Source organism: Neomonachus schauinslandi, chromosome 10 (genome assembly GCF_002201575.2).
Source record: "Neomonachus schauinslandi chromosome 10, ASM220157v2, whole genome shotgun sequence".
Lineage (NCBI taxonomy): Eukaryota > Metazoa > Chordata > Mammalia > Carnivora > Phocidae > Neomonachus > Neomonachus schauinslandi.
The window spans coordinates 39,859,275-39,886,321 of NC_058412.1; the positions used below are offsets into that span (position 1 = coordinate 39,859,275).

General features: G+C 47.9%; 1 protein-coding gene across 2 annotated transcripts in view; it reads left to right on the top strand.

Annotated features, from left to right (window-relative positions):
- The first annotated feature begins 19 nt into the window (after positions 1-19).
- TRABD2A (TraB domain containing 2A) overlaps positions 20-27,047 on the top strand; it is a 49,689-nt gene continuing 22,661 nt past the window's right edge. For both annotated transcript variants that reach the window (XM_021697633.1, XM_021697634.1), the window contains exons 1-2: positions 20-127; positions 9,161-9,721. In XM_021697633.1, the coding sequence (XP_021553308.1) occupies positions 20-127; positions 9,161-9,721 (669 nt within the window). The remainder of the gene's footprint in view (positions 128-9,160; positions 9,722-27,047) is intronic.

Sequence of the window (27,047 nt, forward strand, 5' to 3'; positions counted from 1 at the left end):
CCGAGCCGCGGTGGGGAGGATGAGTCCCTGGAGCTGGTTCCTGCTGCCGACCCTCTGCCTCCTGCCCCCCGGCGCAGCCCCGCGGCGCGGCGCGCCTGCCTCCGCCAACTGCGAGCTCAAGCCCCAGGTAAGGCGCGCGTCCCGCGCGGGCGAGGCTGCTTCCCCGCACCTCGCGGGGGTGGTTACCGTCCCAGGCCGGCGAAGCACCGCGCCCTCGGATCCCGTGCGTCCGGCCGCGGCCCGGGGTTCCCCTTTCTGGCGGGGGGCGCAGCCCCCCGGCCGTATGAGACCCTGTCCCCAGCCTTCGCTATTGGGCAGGGCAGCAGAAGGGAGAGTCCCGGCGGGGTCTCCTGGGTCTCTCCAGCCTGCTTCGCGGGCTTTAGGGGACGTCGGGCGGATGAGTCTTCGACGACCGAGCGGTGCAGGGACTTGGGCACATTTACTTTGGAAGTTTGTTTTGCCCTCTCTTGCCTAGCGTTTAATTTCTCCTGCTTTTATTGAGATGGTAAAAACGCCCTGCAGCTGCTTGACTTAACCTTCATATATTCAATACCCGAGTTAGAAGGGATTTGGGGGAGCTGAAGCCATTCCCCTTGTTTTACCGATCTGGGAAACTGAGGCTCAGAGAGGGACCTTTGTGCCCCGGGTGACAGAGCTCATTCGCGAAGTAACCACCTCTGACAGCCTCGCGTTCACGCACACGCGCTTCCCTAGATATTCGCATCAGCGTTTTGCAGGTGAGGGGAACTCAGGCGAGGGAGTCCCGGTGACCTGCCCGGGTCCACCCAGCCCTCCAGGAGCAAAAGCCGAGCGGAAATAGGACAGGTCTTGCGCCTCCGAGACTGGCCTTCTATCGAGATTTCCTTCTCCTGATCAGTTTTCTTACGCTCGGAATTTTCTGTCGTTCTCAAGTTCCTCTTTTCCGAGCTCCTTGGAGCTTGAATTTTGTGTTTGTGTCGGTGGGTCTGATCTCCGGATCTCTGGAGCTGGGGAGGGTGATCCTAGGCCCGTCCTTTGGATGGCTTGTGCACCCTCGGACACTAGGTCGGCCCACCTTCGGTGACACCTGTGCAGCATCGTGGGCCCCGTCACCCTGGCTGGTGGTAATTTTATTCATCATCCTAATCACAGCGAAGGAGAGAGTGACCTAATTGAGCCTTCCTGTTCCACGGGGTTTAGCGGGGAGTCACACTGAGCTCCCTAACGCGTCCTGGGCTGCGGACAGGCGGAGGCTCTCCCTCTAGGAAGGCGGGAGGCGTAGTCGCGGGAGAGGAACGGTACGGCAGCTGCGCTCTTGTTCTACAAAGCAGAAATCCATCCTTTCCTATGAAAGCAAACGTTTTTCACTGTTGCAAATCCACTCGTAATTATAGTGTGACCAGTGAGTCTTGATAACGTCTCTGTTTCTCTTGATTCTTGAACCTGTCTTCATGGCCTTTTTACTCTCTAGTTCTCAAACTTTTTGGTCTCAGGACCCATCTACGTTCTAAGAAAGTATTGAGGACTCCAAAGAGCCTTTATGTATGTGGGTTAATGGAAATATTAGTAAAACACAAGAATACATAAGGACACATGCCATTAATTGTCATAGCAGTGATATTATGCTACACCTGTAGCCTCTAGAAAAGTCTATTTGTATACACTTAGGAGAGAATGAGAGCATAAGAGGAAAATATCTTAGTATTATTATTGAAATAGTTCTGACTTTACAGACTGCTCAGAAGGGTCTTGGGGACAGCCTCAGGTCCCTGGACCACATTTTGAAAATCTGTGTTCTGTTCTGTGGGCAAACTGTCTTATCCCCTGCCGAGGTCAGGTGAGTCAGTGGCAGGACTGTGGGTGGGTGCCCGAGGAGGTTGGGGTCTTGAGATTGTAGAGCTCCGGAATCCAGCCTCCAATCCAGTGCAGCGGCTTACTGGGTAGCATTCTGCGTGCGGCTTGAGAGCTGGTTTGGTGGTCAACTTTCGTTAATCATTACAGAGAGCTCTTCCGAGCTGGTCTGTCTGCAGATATTGCAGGCTTTGCACTGAGCACCACGCAGGTTGTCTCTTCCTTATCTATACTCAAACAGAACTCAGTAAGTGTTCTTTATTATTCCTGCCTCTGTTCTTTCACATGTGCTATTTCTTCCCCCACATATCCACATGCTTGCTCCTATACTTCCATCCGGTCTTTCCTCAAACTCTTTGAAAGAGACCTTTCCTGATTATCTATTAAAGATTATGTCAACCCCCTGACCCACCTGCCCTCCTATCTGCCTTTCCTGCTTTATTTTTTCCCGGAGCACTTAACTGATAAAAATTTGTTTGCTTCTGCTTCCCTAACCGCCCCCCCCCCCCCACCTACACACACACCATGTAATCTTCATAAGGGTAGGAATTTTTGTCTGTTTGGCTTGCTGCTGCCTTCCCAGTGCTTAGAAGAGTGCCTGGCTGCAGTAGATGCTCAATAAATATTTGTGAATGAAGAGTGTCAACTAAAGCCAACTCACTTGGGTATCATCCTAGCTGGTGTGCTGAAGAGTACTTTTGGAAAAGTGCCATTATCACAGGCCCCAGGAGGCTGGGACGGGAGGGAGCTGAGGGGTGCAGCCGCTAAGGGACTTAGTCTGCATTGCACAAGTTGTCATTGTGCTCCTTTGTTTCATTGCATGGATTACTGATGTGTGTGTTAAAATCGCCAGTGACTCAGTTGACAGAGCTTGTAGCTTCTTGCGTCTGTCATCCATGGCCACGTCTTTTTCTTTCAGGGCAGTTGCAGCAAGGTTCAGAAGGGAAGTGTTTATGGTGTTAAGTTTTTATTCTATTCAGTCATAATGGTTTTTTTTTTTTTAAGATTTTATTTATTTATTTGACATAGAGAGAGAGCACAAGCCGGGGGAGCCACAGGCAGAGGGAGAAGCAGGCTTCCCGCGGAGCAGGGAGCCCGATGCGGGGCTCGATCCCAGGACCCCGGGATCATGACCTGAGCTGAAGGCAGACGCTTAACCCACTGAGCCATCCAGGCGCCCATCCTTCAGTCAAATGTTAAAACACATGGCTTCAACTAGTGGCACATGGTGGCCACAGTTACACTGAAATGGGCTAGTAGAACAATTTTGTTCTTTTCCTTTTGTGGAGACAAAACAGCCCCACCCCTGAGTATAAGGGCGGCAGGGGCAGTTGCACCCCTCGGACCCACGCAGTGGCCTGGGGGGTTGCTGGTGGGCAAAGGCACGGGGAGAGCTCCTGGATCAGAAGCCCTGAAGACTTTTCTTTCAGCTCCTGCTCTACCCAAGGCGTGCCTGGGAGGGAGCCGTCAGTGGCCGGCAGAGAGTGTTGCTGGTGCCACGTGGGACAGAGCTATCCCCTTGGTCAGAGCAGAGCTCCATTTACTGAAGAAGCTCTATAAGATGAGGAACGTTTCTTTAAAAACACTTCAAAACCCCTGCCTTAAAAAAGTGGGAAAGCCCCCCAGATTGTGTTATTTTGAAAAGACAGAGTGGGAAAAGGTGGCAATCTGAGGATTTAAAAATGGTGTGGGGGTGCCTGGGTGGCTCAGTCAATTAAGCGTCCAACTCTTGAGTTCGGCTCAGGTCATGATCTCAGGGTTGTGAAATCAAGCCCTGTGTCAGGTTCCATGCTCAGCGCAGAGTCGGCTTGAGATTCTCTCTTTTCCTTTCCCTCTGCCTCCCCCCACCCTCTGGCTCATTCTCTCTCTCTCAAATAAATAAATAAATAAATAAATAAATCTTCAAAAAAAATGTTAGTGTGGATTTATTTGGGGAGGTCATGGGGCTAGGGAAGGGGACCTGGACGGAGCCTTTTCAGATTCTGAGTCAGGAAGTGCTCCTGAGCCACCTTGTACCTACTAGAGTATTCGTGGAAAGAGATAGGACGCTGAATCATGAGTATAGCCTGTTGCATGTTAAGGTCGCATATTGTGGTGTTTTAAACCCAGGGCTCAGCCTGCCTGGCTTCGAATCCACTCAGCAGCTAGGGGACCTTGGGTAACGTCTTAATCCTCTCAAGGTTTCCATTTCTGCATGTGGAAATGGCCAGCATCTTAATTAGTTGTGTATCTTCTCAACTGCCTTTCTTCCGATTCTCTCCTGAATGGGGGGTGCCTGGCAGGCTTTCACCCCCACCATGCTACCAAAACTCTTCTTGTTTAGGTCCCCAGTGTCCTCAGTGTTGCTCCATCCAGAGGCCAGTTCTCAAATCCTTGTCTCATTTGGCCCATCAGCCACACTGAACCCCTTGCTTACATTCTCCTCCTTGAAGCGCTGTCTTCAGTTGGCTTCCCAGTCTTTCGATTTTCTCAGCAACCTCGATGGTCACTTCTCTCATTCTCTTTCACTGGCTGCTCTTCTTTCCCTTGACTTTGCAAGGTTAGATTATTTCTAGACCTTTTTTCCCCCAATTTACACATAGTCCCTTGGAAATCTTACTCAGTCCCATGACTTTAAATAACATCTAAATGGTGACAGTACCTCGTGTTTATCTCTGGCCCAGGCCTCTCCGGAAGTCCAGACTCCTGCATCCACCTCCTAGCTCAACCTCCCCACTTGGTTGTTTGCTTGATACCTCGACTCAGCAGGGCCCAAGCCAGACTTCTGACCTCCCGCTCTGCTCCTGCTCCATCCTGTCTCTCCTCTCTCTTGGTTGATGGCAACTTCAGCCTTTTAATTAACCAATTCCTCAGCAAGTCCTATTAGCTCTAGCTTCCAGAATATATCCATCACATCTCAGTTCTGTCACTACCACTGTGTTCTCTCTCTTGGATTCTTTTGGTAATGTCCTAACTGACTCTCTTGCGTCTGTCCTCATCCCTCCATAGTCTACTCCTCATGGCCACCAGAGTGATCCTGTTTACGCATTAGGTCGGCTCCTATTGTTCCTCTGACAGAAACCTGCCCTAGCTCCAGTGTGGCCTGGCCTTGCTCACCTCTCTGACCTTTCCCCTGCTTTGCTCTTCTCTCATCCTGCCGTAGTTATGATGACATCCTTGCTAGAACCTTCCTAGAACCTAGAACCAGGGCCTTTGCACTGCTGTTCCCTCCTCCTGGAGGAAATGCTACTCTCAGACATCCCCCCGGTTTGCCCTTTCACCTCCCTTCACAGCAAGGCCTAAATCTCCTACCAGACATTCCGTGATTTTCTGATCACTTTATTTAAGGCTGAATATCTCCTGCACCCGTATTCCCTGTTCCCTTTCCTGCTTCCATCTTCTCCACAACAGATATCACTGACATACCTGAGGCAGGGACCTGTTTTTCATTCACTGTTGTATTCCTAGTGCCCTAGAATACCCCAGCGTCTCCTGCCTACAACAGTGCCTGATACATAATAAGTGCTGCATAAATAATTGTGGAGTAAATGCACGTTGAACAAATGTAGTAGGAGCATTCATGTGCAATGCTTGGATTGTCCCTGGTGCACAGTGACCATTATTGTTCTTAGCGTCATTATTGTTACTATGTGGCTGGATGCCAGAATGTCTTTTTTTTTTTTTTTTTACTATGAGCAGTTTTCAGCAAAAAGATTGTACAACAACTGCATTTCTATTTTTTTAAAAAAGATTTTATTTATTTATTTGGCAGAGACAGTGAGAGAGGGAACACAGGCAAGGGGAGTGGGAGAGGGAGAAGCAGGCTCCCCAAGGAGCAGGGAGCCCAATACGGGACTCGATCCCAGGGCCCTGGGATCATGACCTGAGCCGAAGGCAGCCACTTAATGACTAAGCCACCCACGCGCCCCAACAACTCCATTTCTAGACTAATACTAATTGAAAAGGCAGTAATAAATAATTAATAAAAATGGATACATATAGTTGAACAGATTTTGTTTAAAGAGAAGTTAAAGGGGCGACTGGGTGACTCATTCAGTTAAGCCTCTGTCTTCGGCTCAGGTCATGATCCTGGGGTCCTGAGATTGAGCCCCGTGTCGGGCTCCCCGCTCAGCGGGGAGACTGCTTCTCTCTCTCCCTCTGCCCCTCGCCCTGCTTGTGCTCTCTCCCTCTCTCTTATATAAATAAATAAATAAATCTTAAAAAAAATAAAGAGAAGTGTTAAGTATTTTGAGGTAGGATGAGACTTTAGGGAGATTAAGGGTATTGGGGGAAAAAAAAAACCAAAACCAAAGTGAAATGAAACCAGCCCTCCCACTCTGCCTATCCCCCCAACCCCAACCATGATGCTGCAATATGAGTTGGATTTTCCTGGGAATATATTTAATATCATAGTCTCCTGATAGATGACAATGAGTTAGGGTGCCCACGGGTTTAATAATAGCATTGTAGCTCTTTGCTCTGTCTCCCATTTGGAAACTGTGTAGAAGTCCTTTGCTAGACTGTGTGGAACTTGTGTGAGCAGATCCCTCCTATAGGTCAGCGGTGCCCAGTCATATCACCATCCAGGGCCCTTCAGTTAGCAACTTCCCCGTAAAATGAACAAATAAACCAAAATAAACGTCTACCTAGAAGACCACCTCTACCAAACCAGTCGCCTTTATAGGTAATCATTTTGTGACCCATTTTAAATGAACCAAAGTATAACTGTCCGTCTCGGCTTTTGATTTGATTAGCATCTAGTTAACCAGTGTTTTTCTACTGGCTTGATTTAATTCTAACAAACAGTGAGGCATTTGACTGCTTAATTAACCTTGGCAGCCATTGTTTTGGATAGAGTTTCAGTTTGGCTTTTTGATGTATTTAAATAACCCTGGAGACAGTCATTACTCCGTAAGAGGGTGCCTGAGGGCTGGCTGGAGACCCTGGATTTGATTCATCCCTTAATATCAATTCAACCATTAATACGTTTTAAAAATACATTCTTTCTTTCATTTTTCATTCATTTAACAATTACCTGTCTAGTTTGTTTATTCCCATAACCTATAACAGATATTGTTATCTAACTTTTAAAGATGGGGAATCTGAGATAGAGAGAAATGAAGTGGCTTTTAAAAATCTCAGGGAGGTAGCTGAGACAGAAGCAGAATTTAGGCTCTTGTTACCAATTAGTGCAGTCTTGAAAAGCTGTGTGTGTGTGAGCAGAACTGTAACTTAAATACTTAAAAAAACCCCCAAGGTCACAGGCTGGGGGCTAGTGAGATATGTTCTGTTTGGCTTGCAAGGCATTTAAGAAAATGGAGGCAAAACATATTCCAATCGGATTTTTTTTTTGAGAGAGAATGTGTGAGCTGGGAGGGAGAGGCAGAGGGAGAGAGAATCTTTTTTTTTTTTTAAGATTTTATTTATTTATTGGGGGGAGAGCACATGCAGTGGGGAGCAGTAGAGGGAGAAGCAGACTCCCTGCTGAGCGGGGAGCCCGATGCGGGGCTCCATCCCAGGACGCTGGGATCATGACCTGAGCTGAAGGCAGACGCTTAACCAACTGAGCCACCCAGGTGCCCCTCCAATTGGAATGTTTTATTTAAACTCAAGATTTGTAGTTGCTTTTTAAAAGCCTGTTCTGGAACATTAGGCCTGCTCCCAGGTGGCCAGCACTGGCTCAGGCTGCTTTAGCCAATAGTGTTCATCCAGAGCTGTGAGCCTGTTCGCTGCCCACCTTCCCCCACCATTATCTCATGCCCAACCCTTGTGTTCTCTGCCCTCCTCTGAGTGGTCAGAAGGTGTTTTGTGGAAGGTGGCCAGGGGGCAGGAGGAGAAGAGAAGGTTGAAGGCTGTGAGAATGGGGCCCCTGAATCAACCAGCTTTTGCCTTAGATTGTGAGATTCTGTGTATCATTTCATTTGAAAATAGGTAGATGCTGCTTACTTAAACCATTAACACACAAATGCAAATACAGCTGATCCTCATTATTTGTAGATTTCGTATTTGTGAATTGGCCTGTGTGCTAAAATTGATTTGTAATCCCTATGCTTATGGCACTTTCATGGTCATGTGCAGCCATTCCCAGAGCTGGGGAAAATTTGAGTCGCCCGATGCACACGCTCGCAGCTGAGGTTGAATAAATTGATGCCGTGCTGTGTTTCAGCTCTCAACAAGTAACAGGTGAACAAGCGTCCTTTTGCTGGTCTGCTGAATGCTACGTTTCTTGCATTTTATGCTTCTTGTGGGTGATCTCACTGTTTAAAATAACCAAGCACAGAGACCGTCTCGTGTTCCTAAGCACAAGGAGGCTGTGACATGCCTTAGGGAGAAAATGGATGTGTTAGATGAGCTTCGTTCAGACATGAGTTGTAATGCTGTTGGTCGTGAGTTCAGTGTTCATCAATCAACGACATGTATTCAATAAGGTGCTTTTCAACGGAAGCACATACAAAACAGGGCTACGCATTGATCTGAGAATGAAAATGTTGTGACCAGAGGCTTGTAGGAACCTAACCCTTATATTTCTCCTAGGAGCAGCAGTTCATTATTCGGTAATTCAGTGTTTGTTTATAGAACATAACTATGACAATAATGAGAGCTGATGGTAAGTTGAAACTCTGCCATCCAGGAAAGCATGTTACTTAAAAGGCTGCTGAAATTAAAGCTTTTTTTTGTAAAGAAATGTCTTTTCTGTAAACCTGGATTTTCACATTTCTGGGTTGCTTGACGCATGGTTCACCTCATGAGTCTATCTGACTTTGAGACTTGAAGTCCTGGAGGGCTGCCCTGTGCACGTTTTTATATGGGGTCTCTTAATAAACAGACACGTCGTCAATGCCCACTGTCGAGACTGAGACACTCAGGGCACCGTGGCTTGGCCTCGGGTGGATGCTCACCGCTTCTAAGCCGTAGCTGCTGGGAGAGAATGTGCAGCCATTGAGAGCCACTGCTTTTGGGAATGTTGGGTTTGAGATCCAAAGCCGCAGACACCATCAGTCTCCTGCCTGGGAGGTACCAGTGGTCTCTTCAGGTGTCCCCTTATCTGTACCAGGTGTGTCCTTGGAGTCTCTTGAGAGTCCCTGCTTTACCTCCAGGCCAGTTCATTGCTAGGGCAAACTCAAGGATGGCTATTGCTTTTTCGACTTCAATCAGCATTTCGGTGGAAAAGGGGGAAAATGCTTCCTCGAGGACTCCTACTGCTGGCAGGTGAATGTACCTAGACTCAGAAGTCTAAATCCGACTCTGATCATTTTTCTCCTGCTGTGTGACTTGTCTCTCCAATTCGTTCTCTCCTGTTGGGTTTCTGACCGTCCATGTCGTGACTTAGTGTCCTTTCTGTTCCTTTCAGCAAAGTGAATTGAATTCCTTCTTGTGGACCATAAAGCGAGACCCGCCGTCTTACTTCTTTGGCACGATCCATGTTCCATACACTCGGGTGTGGGACTTCATCCCGGACAACTCCAAGGAGGCTTTTCAGCAGAGTAGCATTGTGTACTTCGAGCTGGACCTCACGGACCCCTACACGATCTCAGCCCTCACTAGCTGTCAGATGCTGCCACAGGGAGAGAACCTCCAGGACGTGCTCCCCCGGGACATCTACTGCCGCCTCAAGCGCCACCTGGAGTACGTCAAGCTCATGATGCCCTCGTGGATGACCCCAGACCAACGTGGCAAAGGTCTCTATGCCGACTACCTCTTCAATGCCATTGCGGGGAACTGGGAGCGGAAGAGGCCCATCTGGGTGATGCTCATGGTCAACTCCCTGACGGAAGTGGACGTTAAGTCCCGTGGGGTGCCTGTCTTAGACCTGTACCTTGCCCAGGAGGCCGAGCGGCTGAGGAAGCAGACTGGGGCCGTGGAAAAGGTGGAAGAGCAGTGCCATCCACTGAATGGGCTGAACTTTTCACAGGTAAGACCCTCTTTGTATGAAGGACTTGGCCTTTGATTGTGTGTGAATCCACTGAATTATAATCTAGGAGGTGGACCAGAAGCATAGTTTATCCAAAAATTGTCTTTGCTCAAGAATGTTATTCTGGGGGAACCTGGGTGGCTCGGTCAGTTAAGTGTCTGCGTTCAGCTCAGGTCATGATCCCACGGTCCTGGGATCGAGTCCCGTGTTGGGCTTTGTGCTCAGCAGGGACTCTGCTTCTCCCTCTCCCTCTGCCTGCCACTCCCCCTGCTTGTGCTCTCTCTCTGTCAAATAAATAAATAAAAATCTTTAAAAAAAAGAATGTTATTCTGATGAAAAAATAAGCCTAAGAGTCAGTTATATCAGTTAAAGGTTTTTTCTCTTATTATCCCAACAAATTTTGGCATACCTTTGTCACTTGTTTTAACTTAGGCCATTCATTAACAAGCTGCATTGAGAGGATGTGGACAATGTGAATGTCAGACTGACTGTCACAGGGTATGGCCTGGTTTGAAAATAATGCTGGCCAGGGCTGTTTTAGGTCACCGTGGTCCCTTTGGGATCACTGCTCTCCCTTTTCAGATCACTCCCCCCAGGAAATTCCTTTGTAAGGCCGAGTTATGTTCCTCTTTTCCATAGTTTATAGTCCCTCCCTCAGGACACAAGAATTTAGGTTCATGTTCTAGAAGTTCTTCATTTCTCGTAAGACAAGTGACACTTTATTAAAGTGCCGTTGTTTAATCGGTTTGGTGAAATTTGTTGTTGTTAATGTTTTAAAGTGCATTAGGTGCTTCTGGGGGCCAATGGGAATTTCGCAGTATGAAATAAGTAGATTTTACTTAAAAAAATTTTTTTTAAAGATTTTATTTATTTATTTGACAGAGGGAGATATAGTGAGAGAGGGAACACAAGCAGCGGGAGTGGGAGAGGGAGAAGCAGGCTTCCTGCTGAGCAGGGAGCCTGATGTGGGCCTCGATCCCAGGACACTGGGATCATGACCTGAGCTGAAGGCAGATGCTTAACGACTGAGCCACCCAGGCGCCCCATTTAATTGAAGTATAGTTGACATACAACATTACATTAGTTTCAGGTGTACAACATAGTGATTTGACAGTTATATACACTATGAAATGTTCACCACAATAAGTATGGTTAACATCTGTGACCATACAAAGTTGTTACTATTATTGACTATATTGAAATAAGTGTTCTTTTTTTGCAGATATTCTCAGTGGTTGGCCTTGGGAGGTTGGACCTCAGAATAAAAGTCAACCCTCTAGGCCTTAGCAGATATTGAAAGGCTGAACTGGGGCTGTTACTTAAAGAACTTAAGGACATTCAAGAGCCTAAAAATAGTGTTCCTGAGTTGATAATAAAATTTGTAGGGAATTTAATTTACCTGACTAAGATTCTATATTAATAAACACTCAGGTGCTAAAATACAGTATTTGTTTAGCACATTGAGATTTATTGACGAATTAAGGGACCAGTAGTTGTCCTATTGATCTCTTGGGGGAGTTTTCTTGCATTATTTTGGAAACCCAAAGAGTCAGTATTCTAATGTTTCCAATGTCTGCATTTAATACAATGTTTTCTAAAAGGCAAGTGCTTTGATTTAAAGGCTCATTGATTTTGACCTTACAAGCTTGAAACCTGTGAGCATTTTTGCCCGAGCTAAGCCTTCTTTCATACTTCCAATTGGGAAGGGAAAAGGCTTGGAAGTAAAATATTATCTTAAGCAAGGTATCATTGTGTTTTTTTAAAAAGATTTATTTATTTGGGGGAGAGAGAGAGAGCATGCACAAGTGGGAGGGGCAGAGGGAGAGAGAATCTCAAGCAGACTCTGCGCTGAGCAGGTAGCCAGTCACGGGATTCGATCCCATGACGCATGAGATCATGACCTGAGCGGAAACCGAGAGTCGAATGCTTAACTGACTATACCAGCCAGGTACCCCAAGCAAGGTATCCTTGAAGGAAGGTGTGTCGCACCATTTTTTAAGATAATAAATACATTTCAGAAACATTTTAGAGCACTATAGTTATATACTAGAGTGTCATTTGATTTTGTGACACCTTCTTAAGGTTCAAGTAGGTATTTAATATTCATAAACTAAATTTTTTTTTATAAGACCTTGAGGCTAAGCTAGTGAGTTTAGAGTTGTTTAAATTTAGGAGGGACAATTGTATGACGTTCCTGAGACTCTTTTTGGGGTGTAACTTCCTATGTTTCATTTATAAGCAGTAAAATTCAACGTTAGCCAATAGGTCAATGACATTTTTTTTTTTTTTTAAAGATTTTATTTATTTGACAGAGAGAGACACAGCGAGAGGGGGAACACAAGCAGGGGGAGTGGGAGAGGAGAAGCAGGCTTCCCGCTGAGCAGGGAGCCCGATGCGGGGCTCGATTCCAGGACCCTGGGAACATGACCTGAGCCGAAGGCAGACGCTTAACGACTGAGCCACCCAGGCGCCCCAAGGTCAATGACATTTAACATAAACCTATATCCATATAACCACTACTTGGATTGATTTATTGAACATTTCCATCATCCCAGAAAGTTAGCATGAAGTTTTCTTGCAGCATAACTATACAGAAAAGTGCACGTGAATTTTCACAAACAGTCACGTGCCCAGCACTCGGGGCTGGAAACAGAACGGCACCAGCTCCCCAGAAGCCCCCTGGCCCCCCTCCCATCTACTCCACACTCCCCAACCAAGGATGACCACTCTCCTGAAAGTCTTGGAGCAGGTAATTACCCCGTCTGCCCCCTTTAGGGGGTTAGGCTTCTTTTGCTTAGCCTTCCCCACTTGATTCACCACGTTGCTGTGTGTAGTTGTCCATCATTAGTTCTCACTGCTGTGTGGAATTGAAGAATTCCATCAGAGGCTTTGGGGTGGCGGTTGATGTAGTCTCCCTTCTCAGTAAGTCCAGAGAACAGTAAGATCATCTGCATTCATTCTGATAGAAGCTGAGCCTAATGCATTCCCTTGGGTCCTTTTCTTTTTTTTTTTTAAAAAGATTTTATTTATTTATTTGAGAGACAGAGAGAGAGAGCATGAGAGAGGGGAGGTCAGAGGGAGAAGCAGACTCCCTGCCGAGCAGGGAGCCCCATGCGGGACTCCATCCCGGGACTCCAGGATCATGACCTGAGCCGAAGGCAGTCGCCCAACCGACTGAGCCACCCAGGTGCCCTCCCTTGGGTCCTTTTCTTTTGCCCCTTTGAGGAGTGGTTGGTTCCTTCCTCTTTGTTCTCTGTAGCTCTGAAGAAGGACGTCAGGGGGAGCCTGACTCTGCCCTGAGACAGGGAGATGGCCAGGTCCTGCAGGCTCCTGAGCAGCTGCCAGGAAGAGGCGGAGGAGAGACTGAGTCTTCCTTGAGGCCGGGGCAGGCCGCCTGGGAGGAGTCCCGTGGCCCTATACTCCAGGGCTCCCCACCCTCCTCTTAGATTGTCGGGTGGAGGCAGCTGGAGCCTGAGGCACCGCTGAGGCTGGAACGCTGTGCTGGCAACAGGAGAAGCAATGGACCCAGAGCCAGATGTACTGGGGTTAGAGTTCCTGCACCATCACCAGTGTAGGACTTTGAGCTGTTCCCTTAACTTCTCTGAACTTTGTTTTCTCATCTTTAAATGGGGCTAATAATACTTGCCCCCTACCATCCTGTTGTCAGAAGCCAATAAAACAGTAAATTGGAAAACGCTTCATAAATACTATACAGGTATAAGGGGAAGAGAACTAACATATAATGCCTTCTGTGAGCCAGGCCTCATCGGTAATTTTACATTTAATCTTCAGAATTTCACAAGATGGGCAAGCATCATCCCCATTTTATAGGTGAGAAAACTGAAGCTCAGTGCGCTTAAGAAACTTGCCCATGATTGCATAACCAACAGATGGAGGAATTTGGGTTTGATTCCAGATGTATTAAAGGTCATGGTGACTTTGAGTCTCCAAAAGGTGTGGTGGTGAGGGTGAGACCTTGGAGATTTGAGTTGCAGTGAAAGATTCTGGGCTTCTGTTGTCTAATTTATTAGCCATTGGCCACGTATGGCTGGGTTTTCAGCACTTGAAATGTGGCTAGTGTGACTTAGGAAGTGAACTTTAAATTTTATTTTATTTTATTTTTAAAGATTTTTATTTATTTATTTGAGACAGAGAGAATGAGAGACAGAGAGCATGAGAGGGAGGAGGGTCAGAGGGAGAAGCAGACCCCCCGCAGAGCAGGGAGCCTGATGTGGGACTCGATCCTGGGACTCCAGGATCATGACCTGAGCCGAAGGCAGTCGCCTAACCAACTGAGCCACCCAGGCGCCCTAAATTTTATTTTATTTTAGTTAATTTGAATTAAAATTTAAAAACTGATCATTGATCCAGTTATTGGGAAACTTTTAAGTGTGTTTGGAACACCTTGGGCATGTGGATCTCCTTTCTCAACTATAAATAATACGAAATTGAACTACAAATCAAATGTTTTGATGCAAATTTAGTATCCAACGTGAGATGTCAGGTGAGTGGAAAATACATGACAGATTTTGAAAACTAAGTATGAAAAAAGAATGGATAACTTTTTATACTGATTACCTGTTGAGATGATAATGCTTTGGATGTACTGGGTTAAATTAAATAGATCATTAAATTTAATTTCACCTGTTTCTTTTCTTTCTTTTTTAATGCAGCTATTAGAAAACTTCAAATTAGATATGTGGTTCACACTCTGTTTCTGTTGAATAGCAGTGATCCAGATTGTTTCTGGATGCGTGTGTCTGAGGCAGGTCCACTGGGAGTCCATGCTGCCTGTGATGCATCCCCTCACTGGACCCTTTGCCCGTGTGCCTAGCCAGGGCTCCGGGGAGCCTCTAAATGCCGATGGCTGCCCTTTCTGGTGTAACCGGCCCGGGTCAGCTTTTCTCCATTGAGTTGTGATGCTCTTTGTTTTTAGCATATCATTACACACACACATTCTCTCACACCCACGCACGCACGCACCACAATGCACGCACCACGCGCAAATGCGTGCCCTCCCTCTGCCTCTGCACTTCCTATTTTGTTCCATGGATCTGCTTGCCCCTTTCTGTGTTAATATCACATTCTTAGCGACTGGATTTAAATATTTCCTTAATGATTTTGATTATCATTTTGATGATGGTTTTGTTAATTTCTAGGTCAGTGTGGGCAGAACTGACATTTTCCCCCATGTTAAGCCCAATAATCCGGGAAAATGCCATCCTTTCCATTTATTTGATTGTATTTCAGTCTTATTATTTTGTAGAATTCTTGATCTAGATTTTGCTCAAGTCGTAAGTTTACTCATTGTTTTTAATAAAAATCTCGCTGGTGTAAAGACTCTCTTCTCAATGTGTTCTCTATCTGGTTACTGATTTTTATATATTAATTTAACCACGGAGTTGAAATTGTGTATTTTAACAATGGTAGTTGATCCTCTTGCTTTCTTAGTGACCAGATACATCATTGACAAATAATTATTTTGTCTTTACCTTTCTGCAGTTTGTCTCATTTCTTCTTGCCCTCATGTGTTGGTTAGGATACCTAAAACAGCGTTAAGTAGTAGTGGTAACAAAGGGCATTTTTTCTTTCCCCAACTTGAATGAGAATGGCTTTATTATTTCACCATTAAATGCAACGCTGGTAGTTGATTAGTCTTTCTGATGTGAATGAAATGTCCTTGAATTTCTGTTTTACTAGGAATTTTTTTTTAAGATTTTATTTATTTATTTGACAGAGAGAGAGAGAGCACAAGCAGGGGGAGCGGCAGGCAGAGGGAGAAGCAGACTCCCCGCTGAGCAGAGAGTCCAACACAGCTCCATCCCAGGACCCCATCATGACCTGAGCCGAAGGCAGACGTTTAACCAACTGAGCCACCCAGGTGTCCCTGTTTTACTAGGAATCTTATCAGAAGTAGTAGTTGTTATTAGTGGAAGCAATTGTTGAGTTTTATTAAGACCCTTTTTTGGTCTCTGTTGTGATGCCTTTTTTTATTGAGATGTAACTGACACGTAACATCAGTTCCAGATATACAACATAATTATTTGATGTTTGTACACATTGTGAAATGGTCACCACAGTAAGTCTAGTTAACATCTGTCACCGTACATAGTTAACAAAACTTCTTGTGATGAAGACTTTTAAGATCTCTTCTTTTAGCAACTTTCAGTGATGTCTTGATCTATGACTTTCTTTGTCCCTCTATCCATAGACTTCTCAGTATTGAACTGTCCCTGCCCAGCTGACCCTAAACTTCAAAAACCAGTGTGTGAGTTCACTAAGAGTTACCCTCCTAGGCTGCCGTTCCTATATTCATTTGTCAACACATCCATTGAATTCCTGCTGAGCATGGTGCTACGTAAAAAAAGGATAAGATGTAATCTGATTGTTGCTCCCCAGAACTTGAGGTCTTTATGACACAGGTAATCAGGTTCTCCAGGACAGGATTCTTCACTGTTTTCCTAGGACTTAGCACCATGGTCCGCACTGGTAGATGCTCAATCAGCTTCTGTGGGGTAAATGATTGAAGGCCTCTTTCTGTTCTAGATCCCTCACGATTCCATTATTTTCCCTACATCTCTCTCCCCCTGCACATCTCCCCTACCACCCGAGAGCTAAGGGTTCCCCTCAGCTGTCTGGATTTGGCATGAGGGAAATGAGGCTTCCTTCCTGTCTGTGGATTTGATCTGGCCGTCTCAGGGCAGATGCCGTGTTTCCCGCTCCAGGATGCAGTCAGGTTGTAGCGCCTCTTCTTTCACCCCAAGTTCCTGCCTGCTTGTACTGTTACGTGCACTGCCATTCCTTGTGTGCAGAAAGCAGATGAACTTGGAGCCGGAGGCTTAGTGATGCAGGGCTCACCTGTGAGTCCCCTGCCTGCCTTCCCAGCTGCATAGGTGGGTCCCCATTAAAGACTCAAAGAGTTCCCTGGAGAAATGATCTTCCTAAATCCCATTTCCACGGTCACACACCACCAGATATCCATGCACAAGCTCCAGGCGTGGGGTGCTGTCTGTCGGCTTCCCCCGGGGGGCTGACCAGAACAAATCTGGCTGACCAGAGGATTCTCCTGCCCGCTTCCCAGTGATGGACTGGATGTCATGGGGGATGGGGTGGGAATTTGGAACAGCCCCGGTCTTCTCAGCATTGGAGTCTGTCTTTGGGACCCAGTCACATCTAGGTTTGGGGTCTGAGTCACAGGACCCAAAAGCTAACATGAATGAAGCCAGGAGGCCTGGGGTTGCCCTCTGCTTCCCACATGTAAAGCCTGCATCTTTGGGCTTTCTGGATCCCAAGGTACTGAAGTTGGTTGGATGTGGACGTCCTGTGCCAACCCCAGAGTGCTCTTTAGATGATGCGTAAGGGTTCTCATGATCTGAATTGCTGTTGCGCAGAATCGTTTCTGGTACTGTTTACTCTTGCCAATAGATGGCACTAACATATTTCATATTTGCCTTTTCACCTGTCACTTCTGCCGTCCCTTCCAGTAGCTGGTGTCACTGCCAGTTCTTGCCCTCTGCCCTAGGACCCTAACGACTCATTCTCTCTGCTGAAAAGCCTTTTTTTTCCCCCCACAAAGTGAAACCTTAAACAACGGTTTGGGCCCAGTGGACATACCTCCTGAGTCTTATGAAAGAGTGCATTTCTTGAGTCACAGTTTTGGTGTGTTGGGAAGATGGGGACTTTTCTTCTTTGGAGCAAGTTCGCTTTCGATGGATCAGTTCCCAAAGAGAAGAAACCATTGGCTCTAGGAGGGGCTCTGGTCCAGGAGGGGCAGAGTGGTGGAGGCAGCCCCTGGCAGGGTGGATTCCTGGAAGGGATGCCGTCTGTGTGACTCCATCTCTGGCTGTTAAGGGCCAGATGGATGGAGGAGAGGCATGAGCTGGGGAGGTGCCGGCTGGTCTGAGAAAGCCTCTTGAGTACTGGAGGTCAGATTCTTAGGAGGGTGTGGACCGGCCAGGCCCAGGATAGCCCAATCCTAGGAAAGCATGGGGTGCCTTGTTTTGTAGTACTTTGCAGGCCACAGATCTCTGTTCCCAGAGGCTATGGCAAGAGTGCTGGTGGGTCAGCGAGCAGAGGCCCCATTGGGGTCAGTTTCCTGTTAGAATAACCCTGGTGGACGGCTTGGGGTCATGGTGAGACCGAGCAGGGCTGGCCTGGGCTCTTTGGTCTCCCGTTTTCTCCCATCCAAGTACTAACCAAGCCCAACCTTGCTTAGCTTCCGAGATCAGCCGAGACCTGGCGACTTTAGGGTGTGGTATGGCCATAGACTCCAGTTTTCTAATCCATTTCCGCTTCTCAGTGCTGCCACCTGCCAGATTCACAAGTCTGACTTGCTGAGGGAGTTCCTGCTCCCTAGTCATAAATTCCAGTAAAAGCAGATGGTCTCATCTTTGAAACTGATCATGACACTGATGGGTGACTTTGTCACATTTTCCATAATGGAAATGGAATGTGCTTGAAGATGGAGATCTTGACATTTTATTTTTCCTGGGTAGGTTTGGCTTAAAGTAAAGGCCTAGAAAAAAAATATATGAGCTCTTGGGGCACCTGGGTGGCTCAGTTGGTTAAGTGTCTGCCTTCGGCTCAGGTCATGATCTCAGGGTCCTGGGATTGAACCCAGCGTTGAGATTCCTGCTCGGGGGGGGAATCTTCTTCTCCCCCTCCCTCTGTCTCTTCCCCAGCTTGTGTGTGCGCTCGCTCTCTCTCTCAAATAAATAAATAAAATCTTAAAAAATATATATATGCTCCCTAAAAGGGAAGTGGTTTCTAAAATATAGGCAGATTTGTTTGTGAGCTCAAACACTCTAAATAGTGACCTCTTCAAGGCAAGTGAGCTGTGCCTCAGCATACGTTGTCCCTTCTGCCGGGAACCCTTCCTCGTGCTGTTCCTCATGCGGGCTGATTAAGCTTACACATTATTTCCTCCATGAGGAATTCCCAAAGCCAAAGTTGGCCCTCCACTGTTCTTAGCGTTCCTGTGGAAGCCTCTGCTGGAGCCCTGATGACTGCCTTTCTCAGAGGTGCAGCCTTTTTTTTTTCTTCTTTTTTTAAAAGATTATTTATTTATTTATTCGAGAGAGAGAGAGAGAGAGAGAGAGAGCACAAGGAGCGGGGAGGAGCAGAGGGAGAGGGAGAAGCTGACTCCCATCTGAGCATGGAGCCTGACAAAGATGACAACGAAGATGATGCGGGGCTCAGTCCCAGGACCCTGGGATCATGACCTGAACTGAAGGAGACACTTAACCGACTGAGCCACCCAGGCGCCCCTCAAAGGTGCAGGCTTCTGGGGAAGGCTACGCCATGCTCTCTTGGTCCTCATACCCCGGCTCCTAGCGCAGTGCCTGGCGCACAGGAGGGGCTCGCGAGTGGTTATAGGACAATGGGCGGGCTGCTGCGGAACGTGCCAGTGAGGCTGGTGGGACATGGTGAGCTTGTAGATGCCTTGGCTGTAATGGGACACAACACGAGTGTGTGCTAATTACTTAAAGGAGGTGAATACAGCCTTTCTAACTGTGTTAAGACCAGCCGGTTAAAATACACGGTATGGGCAACCTTTTCGCTTTTATTTCACTCTTACGCTTTTTTACATTCCTTCGCACCGTTGTTCTGTGATAGTGTCATGTTCTTATGCATAGCGGGGTGAAGTGCTGCAGTCAGGGTAAATGCTCTAGGAGCCTGTGACATCTCGCCCCTGAATCAGCCTTGGGCCTGCTTGCACACAGAGCATCAACATAGCCCTTGTGAAGGACACTGTCTCCAGACGTGGGAAGTCCAGGCTGGACCATTAGCCCACCCAGGGAGGTCTTCCACGGCATTTCTTCACCTTGGCCTTCCCTTTTGCTTTCTTATTTTTGGACCAGAAGTGGAAAATTGAATCAACTGTGTACCTTATGGCCGGCTGTGATTTTCACGAGCTTCCAGAGACTTGAGCTCTATGTTTCCACCTGGGAACAGGCCTGCTCAGGATTTGAGTCTTCTTCCTTTTTTTTTTTTTTAAACAACTGGTCTTTATTTGGGACATATTTCTTCAGCACTCAGCATGGGCTAGGTCCTCTGTTTCTTATTTTAGGGACTCAAAGACAAAGCTGGTGGCGATCCTGTCATCCCCTGGCTCTGGGCTGCCTCTCTAAAGTCCAAAGTGAAGTTAAACAAAAGGCGGTATTTTTGTGCACCTGCATGGACACCACACGTGCTGCTGGCATTCTGACCTCCGCTGATCTGACCCTGCTCCGCTCCTTTTGGGGTCATAAGAGAAGCACTTCAAGGGATGCTGCGGTCTCATTTCTGCTCCATGTCCCTGCCTCCTCCCTGGTGAACTAGGCTGGGGGCAGAGCACTTCCTTGATGCCCCAGCAGCCAGTTCTTTCATGGTGGACCAGCTCCGGGACGCCTGTAGACTCTAGGAATAACTCCCAGCATATCTCTTTAGGTGGGGATGGGAGAGTATGAGCCCTCTGTCCCTCCTCCACAGTCCACCTCCCAAGCAGGGGTGGGTGAGGCATAGTCTACCTTGCTTGGAGGAGATGGGGGAAGGGAAAGGGGAAGGAGCTGGGTGGGACTGGACCAGCTGTTCCCTGGGGCCCTGCAAGGAGCCAAAGTCTCAGCAGGATGAGGTACTCTGTGGCCCAGCGATGGAGTGAGGCTGCCCCGGACTCTGGAGGGGGACGTTGGTGGCGTTGTATGGTGTCACACCTTGGGCATCATGGCACGTCTTCTCTGCTTCTCCACTATCCTTCCTGACGCATTTTGTGCTGCCTTTACTCCCCGCACCCTTCCATGAGGCCCTTCCTTTCCTTTCATGGTCATTCAGGCCTTCAAAGGGAGTGAGTGGGGCTTTGGTGCCAGCCTCAGCAAAGGCTGTGGAATCATAAAATGTGGATGACAACATGAGAGACCTGAGGGGTTGCCTTACCCCATCCCTGGGGTCCCTGACTCCATTCCAGGCGAGCCTCTGCTCTTGGCAGGTACGTTGAGTAGGCGAGGTTGCTTATCACTGAACAGAATATCCTCGTGGGGTACTGCTGACTGACTTCTCAGGGAGGGGACAGCTCTGGGATGCTCTGTGCTGTCTGGGGCTTCAGTGGGGCCCCCAGTTTGCCCGGGACTGGGCAGCCATGTTTGCATTTGCAGCGGTCATGGTCATAAGCTGGACACCATCTGATGAGACCGCTGATGTTGTAGACCCAGCCCAGGCCCAGAAGTGATTCTGAGATGCTGTAGGGTCAAAAGTCCTCCAGCACTGGGCAGAGGGAACATGTTTGTAGACATTTGAGACAATCCGTGACTGAACCCAAGCTCAGGGGCCTGACACCTGCCTGTGCCCCTGCCCCACCCTCCCTCCACTCCCCTGCTGCTCCCGCCTTCCTTCCTGGATTCGAACTTGCAATGTCCTTTTCAGCTCCTCCTTTTGGACTCCTGTTCTTGTCACCTTGCCCAAATTCTGCAGCTGTACCCTGGGTTTCTATTATGGACTGAATTGTGTCCCCCCCACCCCAATTCATATTTTGAAGCCCTAACCCCAAGTACCTCAGAATGTGACTGTATTTGGAGATAGGGTCTTGAAAGAGGTAATTAAGTTAAAATGAGATCACCAGGGTGGCCTCAAACTCAATATGATCAGCGTCCTTTTGAGAAGAGGACATTAGGACACAGACACAAAAGGAGCGAGGACCATGTGAAGAGACAGAAGACAGCGGTCTACAAGCCATGAGGAGAGGTCTCTGGAGAAATGAACCCCACCGACACTGTAATCTCTGACTTTCGGCCTCTAGAACTGAGAGAAAATACAGTTCTGATGGTTAAGTCACCCTGTCTGTGGTGCTGTGTTATGGCAGCCCCAGCAAACTAACACAGCCCCTTCTGTCTGGCCTTTCCACTTCATCCCCGAGGAATAGACCAGAAAGGCAAGAAGAAAACTCCACTCTTGTGCTACCAGGATCCATTTACTGATCCTCCCTTCTTCTGCTTATTTCCTTTCTCTTTCTCCTTGTCCTCTGTTTCTCTCTCTTTTTTAGATATTATGTATTTATTTGTCAGAGAGAGAGCACAAGTAGGGGGCGTGGCGGCAGAGGGAGAAGCAGGCTCCCCACTGAGCAAGGAGCCTGACGTAGGACTCAATCCCAGGACCCTGGGATCATGACCTGAGCCGAAGGCAGACGCTTCACTGACTGAGCCACCCAGGCATCTCTGTCCTGTTTCTCTTTTCTAACTTCGAGGCAAGAATACCTATATTCTGAGCTGTCACACCCCACAGTAGAGCAGGGAAAGAGGGGGAAGGGAGGGTTGAGAGAGGTGAAGAATGTGTGAGGTGGAAAGGGGAGGGCCAGAACTGCAGCCCAAAAGGAGGGGCTGACAAGGACCTTGGAGGGAGGGAGAGACAGTCTCAAACAGACTCAGGGCTGAGCTTGGAACCTGTCGCAAGAGTCCGATGCTCAACTGACTGAGCCACCCAGATGCCCCCCCAGGCTACTTTAATATTGAGCTGGATTTTCAAGGGGAGGCTAGGATTGAGACAGGCAGAGGAAAACGAGGGAGATATTTCAAAAGGGCCAACAGTGCAGGCAAACCCGGGGACAAACATGCTGTGCTGGCCAAATGGGGGCAGGCTGGGTGGACTCCATGAGCATTTGTGTAGGGCGGGATGGAGGGCGATGCTGGAGAGGGTTTGAGTGTGAGGCTGGGAAATCTCCGTGCACCGAGCGGTTTTCAGGGAGAAGTGGGAGCTCCCAGAGCAGTGTTGCAGGTCAGTGCATCTGGCAGCCGAGTGTGGGCTGGATAGGGCTGCCACCCCGGTCACTGCCGCAGGTGTGTGCCTCTTAGGTCATAGCCTCTTAGCTAAGAGCTATCGCCCTGTTAGTCCAGGCCCTGGGGCCAGCAAGAGAGCGACACTGTGAGACTGGGAACTGGGCTCTCTGTGGACTAGAGTTTGTTTGTCGTACAAGGGAAACCTGACAGAGAGCTGATAATGGATATTGGAGAAAATACAAAATAAGAGAACATCCGGAGCGGGTTGGACTCTCGAAGTAATACAGTATGTAGCCATTTAGATGAACTGCTTACCACTTATGCCTAATTAGCCCCGGTAACAGTTCTGAGTGTGGCTAAGTGGGTCACTTAGCTTTATTGTGCTTTTAATTTGGTTCTTCATATGATTCTTCATCGTCTGTTGTTCTTGAAGCTTGTATGTCTTGTCAGAACTTTAAAAAACATAAAGGAAAATTAACTTTCAGGGCAACAGAAGTTAAAAGAATGGAGATTTCTGGGGAGCGGCTGAGATCCTCCGCAAGCACTTAGCAGAGGTGGTTACTTTCTCTAGGCCTTGGAGATAAGAGATTGGTTTTGTTCTTATTGTTACCTCAGCATTGTGTGGGATTTGGGGGAAGGAGGTGTATTAGTTAGCTGGGGCTGCAATCCCAGAATACCACATACAGGGGAGTGTAAGCAGCAGAAATTTGTTTTCTGGCAGTTCTAGAGGGTCAAAGTACAAAATCAGGGCACAGGTTTGGTTTCTGGTGAAGGCTCTCTCAGCTTACAGATGGTCGCCTTTTTGTTGTGTCCTCATGTGCCCTTTTCTCTGTGTGTGTGTGTGTGGGGGGTGAGGCTGGGGGTTGCTTTGGTGTCTCTTCCTCTTCTTTTTTTTTTTTTAAAGATTTTATTTATTTATATGACAGAGAGAGACAGCAAGAACAGGAACACAAGCACGGGGAGTGGGAGAGGGAGAAGCAGGCTTCCCGCCGAGCAGGGAGCCCGATGCGGGACTCGATCCCAGGACCCCGGGACCATGACCCGAGCCGAAGGCAGACGCCCAACGACCGAGCCACCCAGGCGCCCTCTTCCTCTTCTTTTTATTTATATATTAATTTTTTAAAAAATATTTTATTTATTGTCAGAGAGAGAGAGAGAGAGAGCACAAGCAGGGGGAGCGGCCGGCAGGGGGAGAAGCAAGCTCCCCGCTGAGCATGGAGCCCGATGCAGGGCTCGATCCTAGGACCCTGGATCATGACCCGAGCCGAAGGCAGACACTCAACTGACTGAGCCACCCAGGTGTCCCTCTCTTCCTCTTCTTCTAAGGACTGCAGTCCTATCAGATCAGGGCCCTACCCTTATTACCTCATTTAACCCTAATACCTCCTTAGAAGCCCTGTCTCCAAATCCGGTCACACTGGGGGTCAGGGCTTCATCTTGTGACTTTGGGGGTGGGTGGGTGGCACAGTTCAGTTTGTGACAGGAGGCCCATCTGACATCAGGGCAGGATGCGGACTGGGTGGAAGGGAGAGAGAGTGGGCAGGAGGCCTGACTGAGGAGAGAAGGAGAGGAGAGGCGTGGAGGGTGTTCAGGGGGTGGCAGGCAGAGAAGAGAGGGAAGGCCTGGTCGGCCTGGTGCATTCTGCCAGGTCTCTCTATGTGCTCTTGAGCTCTTCAGGAGCCACCATCATTTACAAAAGGACAACTTACCAAAGGACAGGTTGGAATGTTACCAAAGTTTCTGTCATCCTCATGCTTGAGTCTTTTTGCTGTGAAGAGCCCAGGTCCAAGTTCTTAGGGGCGCTTTCCCTCCCAACCCCCTGGAAAGCAGAGCTCAGTGTCCAAAGAAGTGTGTGGAGGCTTTACCTCCCATGTCAGGCAGTGTGTATTAACGTGACAAGAAAAGAAGCAGAATTTCTCACCGTCTTGCTTTGAGGGGCCAGTCTAGACTATTCCATGGGAATAGACTCCTTTCAGGTAGAGGAGGAGGAGGGGTTTTACAGAGTGGCTGGAAGGGAGAAAATAAATGAGCTTGAGGAGGACATCCCCACTGCCTGGATACCCAGGTGAGATGGGAGAGGCAAGGACCAGAAATCCTCAAGGGGGGCTCGAAACAATATCAGGGCGGAATGTTCTGAGGACAAGGAAGACCTTCCCCTACTGCTCTCCAACTACAAGGGGCTGAATGGCTCTCAAAAGTGAACTAAGAAAAAAGACACAACAGCCCACCGCCCCAGAAGGTGAGGCCTGTGCCTGAACAGATGCGAGCCCCTTTGTTCACAGAGCTGGGAGGCTTGTGGGGTGGTGCGGGGCTAATGTGAGCCGCATAATGGGCGGTGCCTTTCATATGCAGAGCAGCCCTCTGATCTGAGGGGGATGAAAGTGCTGCAAAGTGGAGAGGCTCGATGGGGGGCCTTTGTCTTTGACAAAACAGGCATCTGCCGGACTCGAACCCCCTCGCCCGCTCCTTCAGCCCATGGGCTCCCGCAACAATGCCCCAACTGGGACCTGGGTCTCCCCACAGCTGAAGAAGTCTCAGGAAAGAGAAAGAAGCATGCTGCAAATGTTGGACAGGGAGCTTAATCGATTCTTTCCACAGCCTAAAAAGACAGGGAGAGAGAAGGGCTGTAGGGAGGCAAGGGGAGAGCGGAAGGGGAGACATGGTGGTGGTGGGGGGTGTTAGCGGGATGGGGTGGGGGCGGGTAGCAGGAAGGAAGGGTGGCATTTGAACACTGGAGTAAACTGTCCGGTAGTAAGCTTGTTACTTTTCTGAAGACAGTGCAGATGGGGTGAGTATGTGTCATTGGAGGGATGGAGAAGAGTATGCAGCTAATAAGACATGTTTTGGGGTGGACTGATACTTTTTTTAAAAGACAGTATAAGCAAGCACAATATGAAAGCAGACATCCATCTGGCTCACTCTGTTTCCAGAGGGGAAAAGAAAGTCCCTTCAAGTCTCTGTGCTCTCAGAAACTCTATGCTAATTGTAATAATTTCCAATAGTTCTTCCTTTCTTCCTGTTTCTTACCCTTCTTGAAATCTTAACCAATACTCAAAACAAAGCACTTGGCATTTGGCCTAGAGATTTTCTGCTTGTGGATGATTTTTGAGTCTATTCTGTGGGGTCGATGTACTCCTTGGCCATAAGGCTGATGGTGCTGTGTGTCATTGACAGGACGTCCACCTAGTTGTCATGGGCATGGCTTGGGGGGGAGTGGACAGACATGTCCTATGTAGGGCTGTCCCTTCAGGGGCTGTGGTTTGGGTAGGGAGTTGGGAGAGGAGGGAGCATGGTGATTTTGGCATCTTTCTTCTGTCTAGCAGGAGAGAGGGTCTGAAATAAGAGGACTGACCTCACATAGTGATCTCTGGGTGAGGGGCATTTGTTAATAGACGCAAAGAGTGACTTTGAGGCTGTCTCTGAATCTTTTTACCTGAGTGGTACCGTTATAACCAGGATATAGGGCATTCAGGAGAAGTAGGTATACTGCATGTCCTTGCTCAGAGGTGCATGGGTCCTAAGCAGTCGGGCCTTGCCTTGGAAGAAGTAGGCTTTAGACACCCTGGAGAGGTCAAGGCTGGTCTTGCTGCCATCCTGCTGTTCTTCTACCCAGCTTCTCACTGGAAAGAGCATGAACTTAGGAGGCCATGGATCTGGGATTGAATCCTGGCTCCCTCCTCATTTCTTATCTTTTTGACTTGGGGCAAGATACTGAACCTTTCTGAGTCCGTTTCTTCCTCTGTAAAATAGGGTTGATGAAACAAAATCATTGTAGTGAGGAATAAACTAGAGAACCTCTGTAGAGGACCCAGTGCATAACAGACTTTTGATAGAAGCTCGCGGTTACCTTTGCTCCTACAACCCTAAGTGGTTGGGCTTATTTGTACCTAATCAGTACCCTCTTATACCCCATCCCTGTTGATACATGTTTACACCCTTGGTTCCTCTTGCCTCGTTTTATTCTTAGGCATTCTTGTCACGCTAGCAGGAGAAACCGGGACAGCATTAGGGGTTGAGTTTTATTTCTGAATCCAGTAGTTTGCCACCTTACATGCCCTTATTCCAAGTGTCTGTCTTGGAGTGATCGGTTCAGGAGCCGATCTTGTCAGTGATTTGTTCTGGAGCCGATCTTGTCAGTGATTGGCTCAGGATCCTGGTTTTAAGCCAATCAGCATGCAGAATTCTTCTGGCTTCTCCCATTGGTGTAGGTGTGAGCATGTGTCCTAAGTTGGCCCAAATAGATGGAAGAGAGGGGAGGTTAGAACAGAGGTGTTTGCTTGCCCTGGCTTGACTTGAATTTTCTAGTTATAAGGGTGGTCCAAAAATTAAGCAGGTGCATAGGCCAGGGGAGCCCTGACCTTACTACGCTCCTCTGCTTTTGGCTTTCTGCTGTGTCCGAGTCTGTTTCCTTATGATTTAAACCAACTTAGGTTCTGTTCATCCTGATTCCCACTGTCCCTAGTTACAGGATAACTGCTCCATATAAACTCCCCATTCCTTACCTGGAGTCACCATTTTTCTTTACCGTTTTATCAAATATGTATTTTAAACAATATAGTGTTTGGTCTTGTTTTTGAATTATT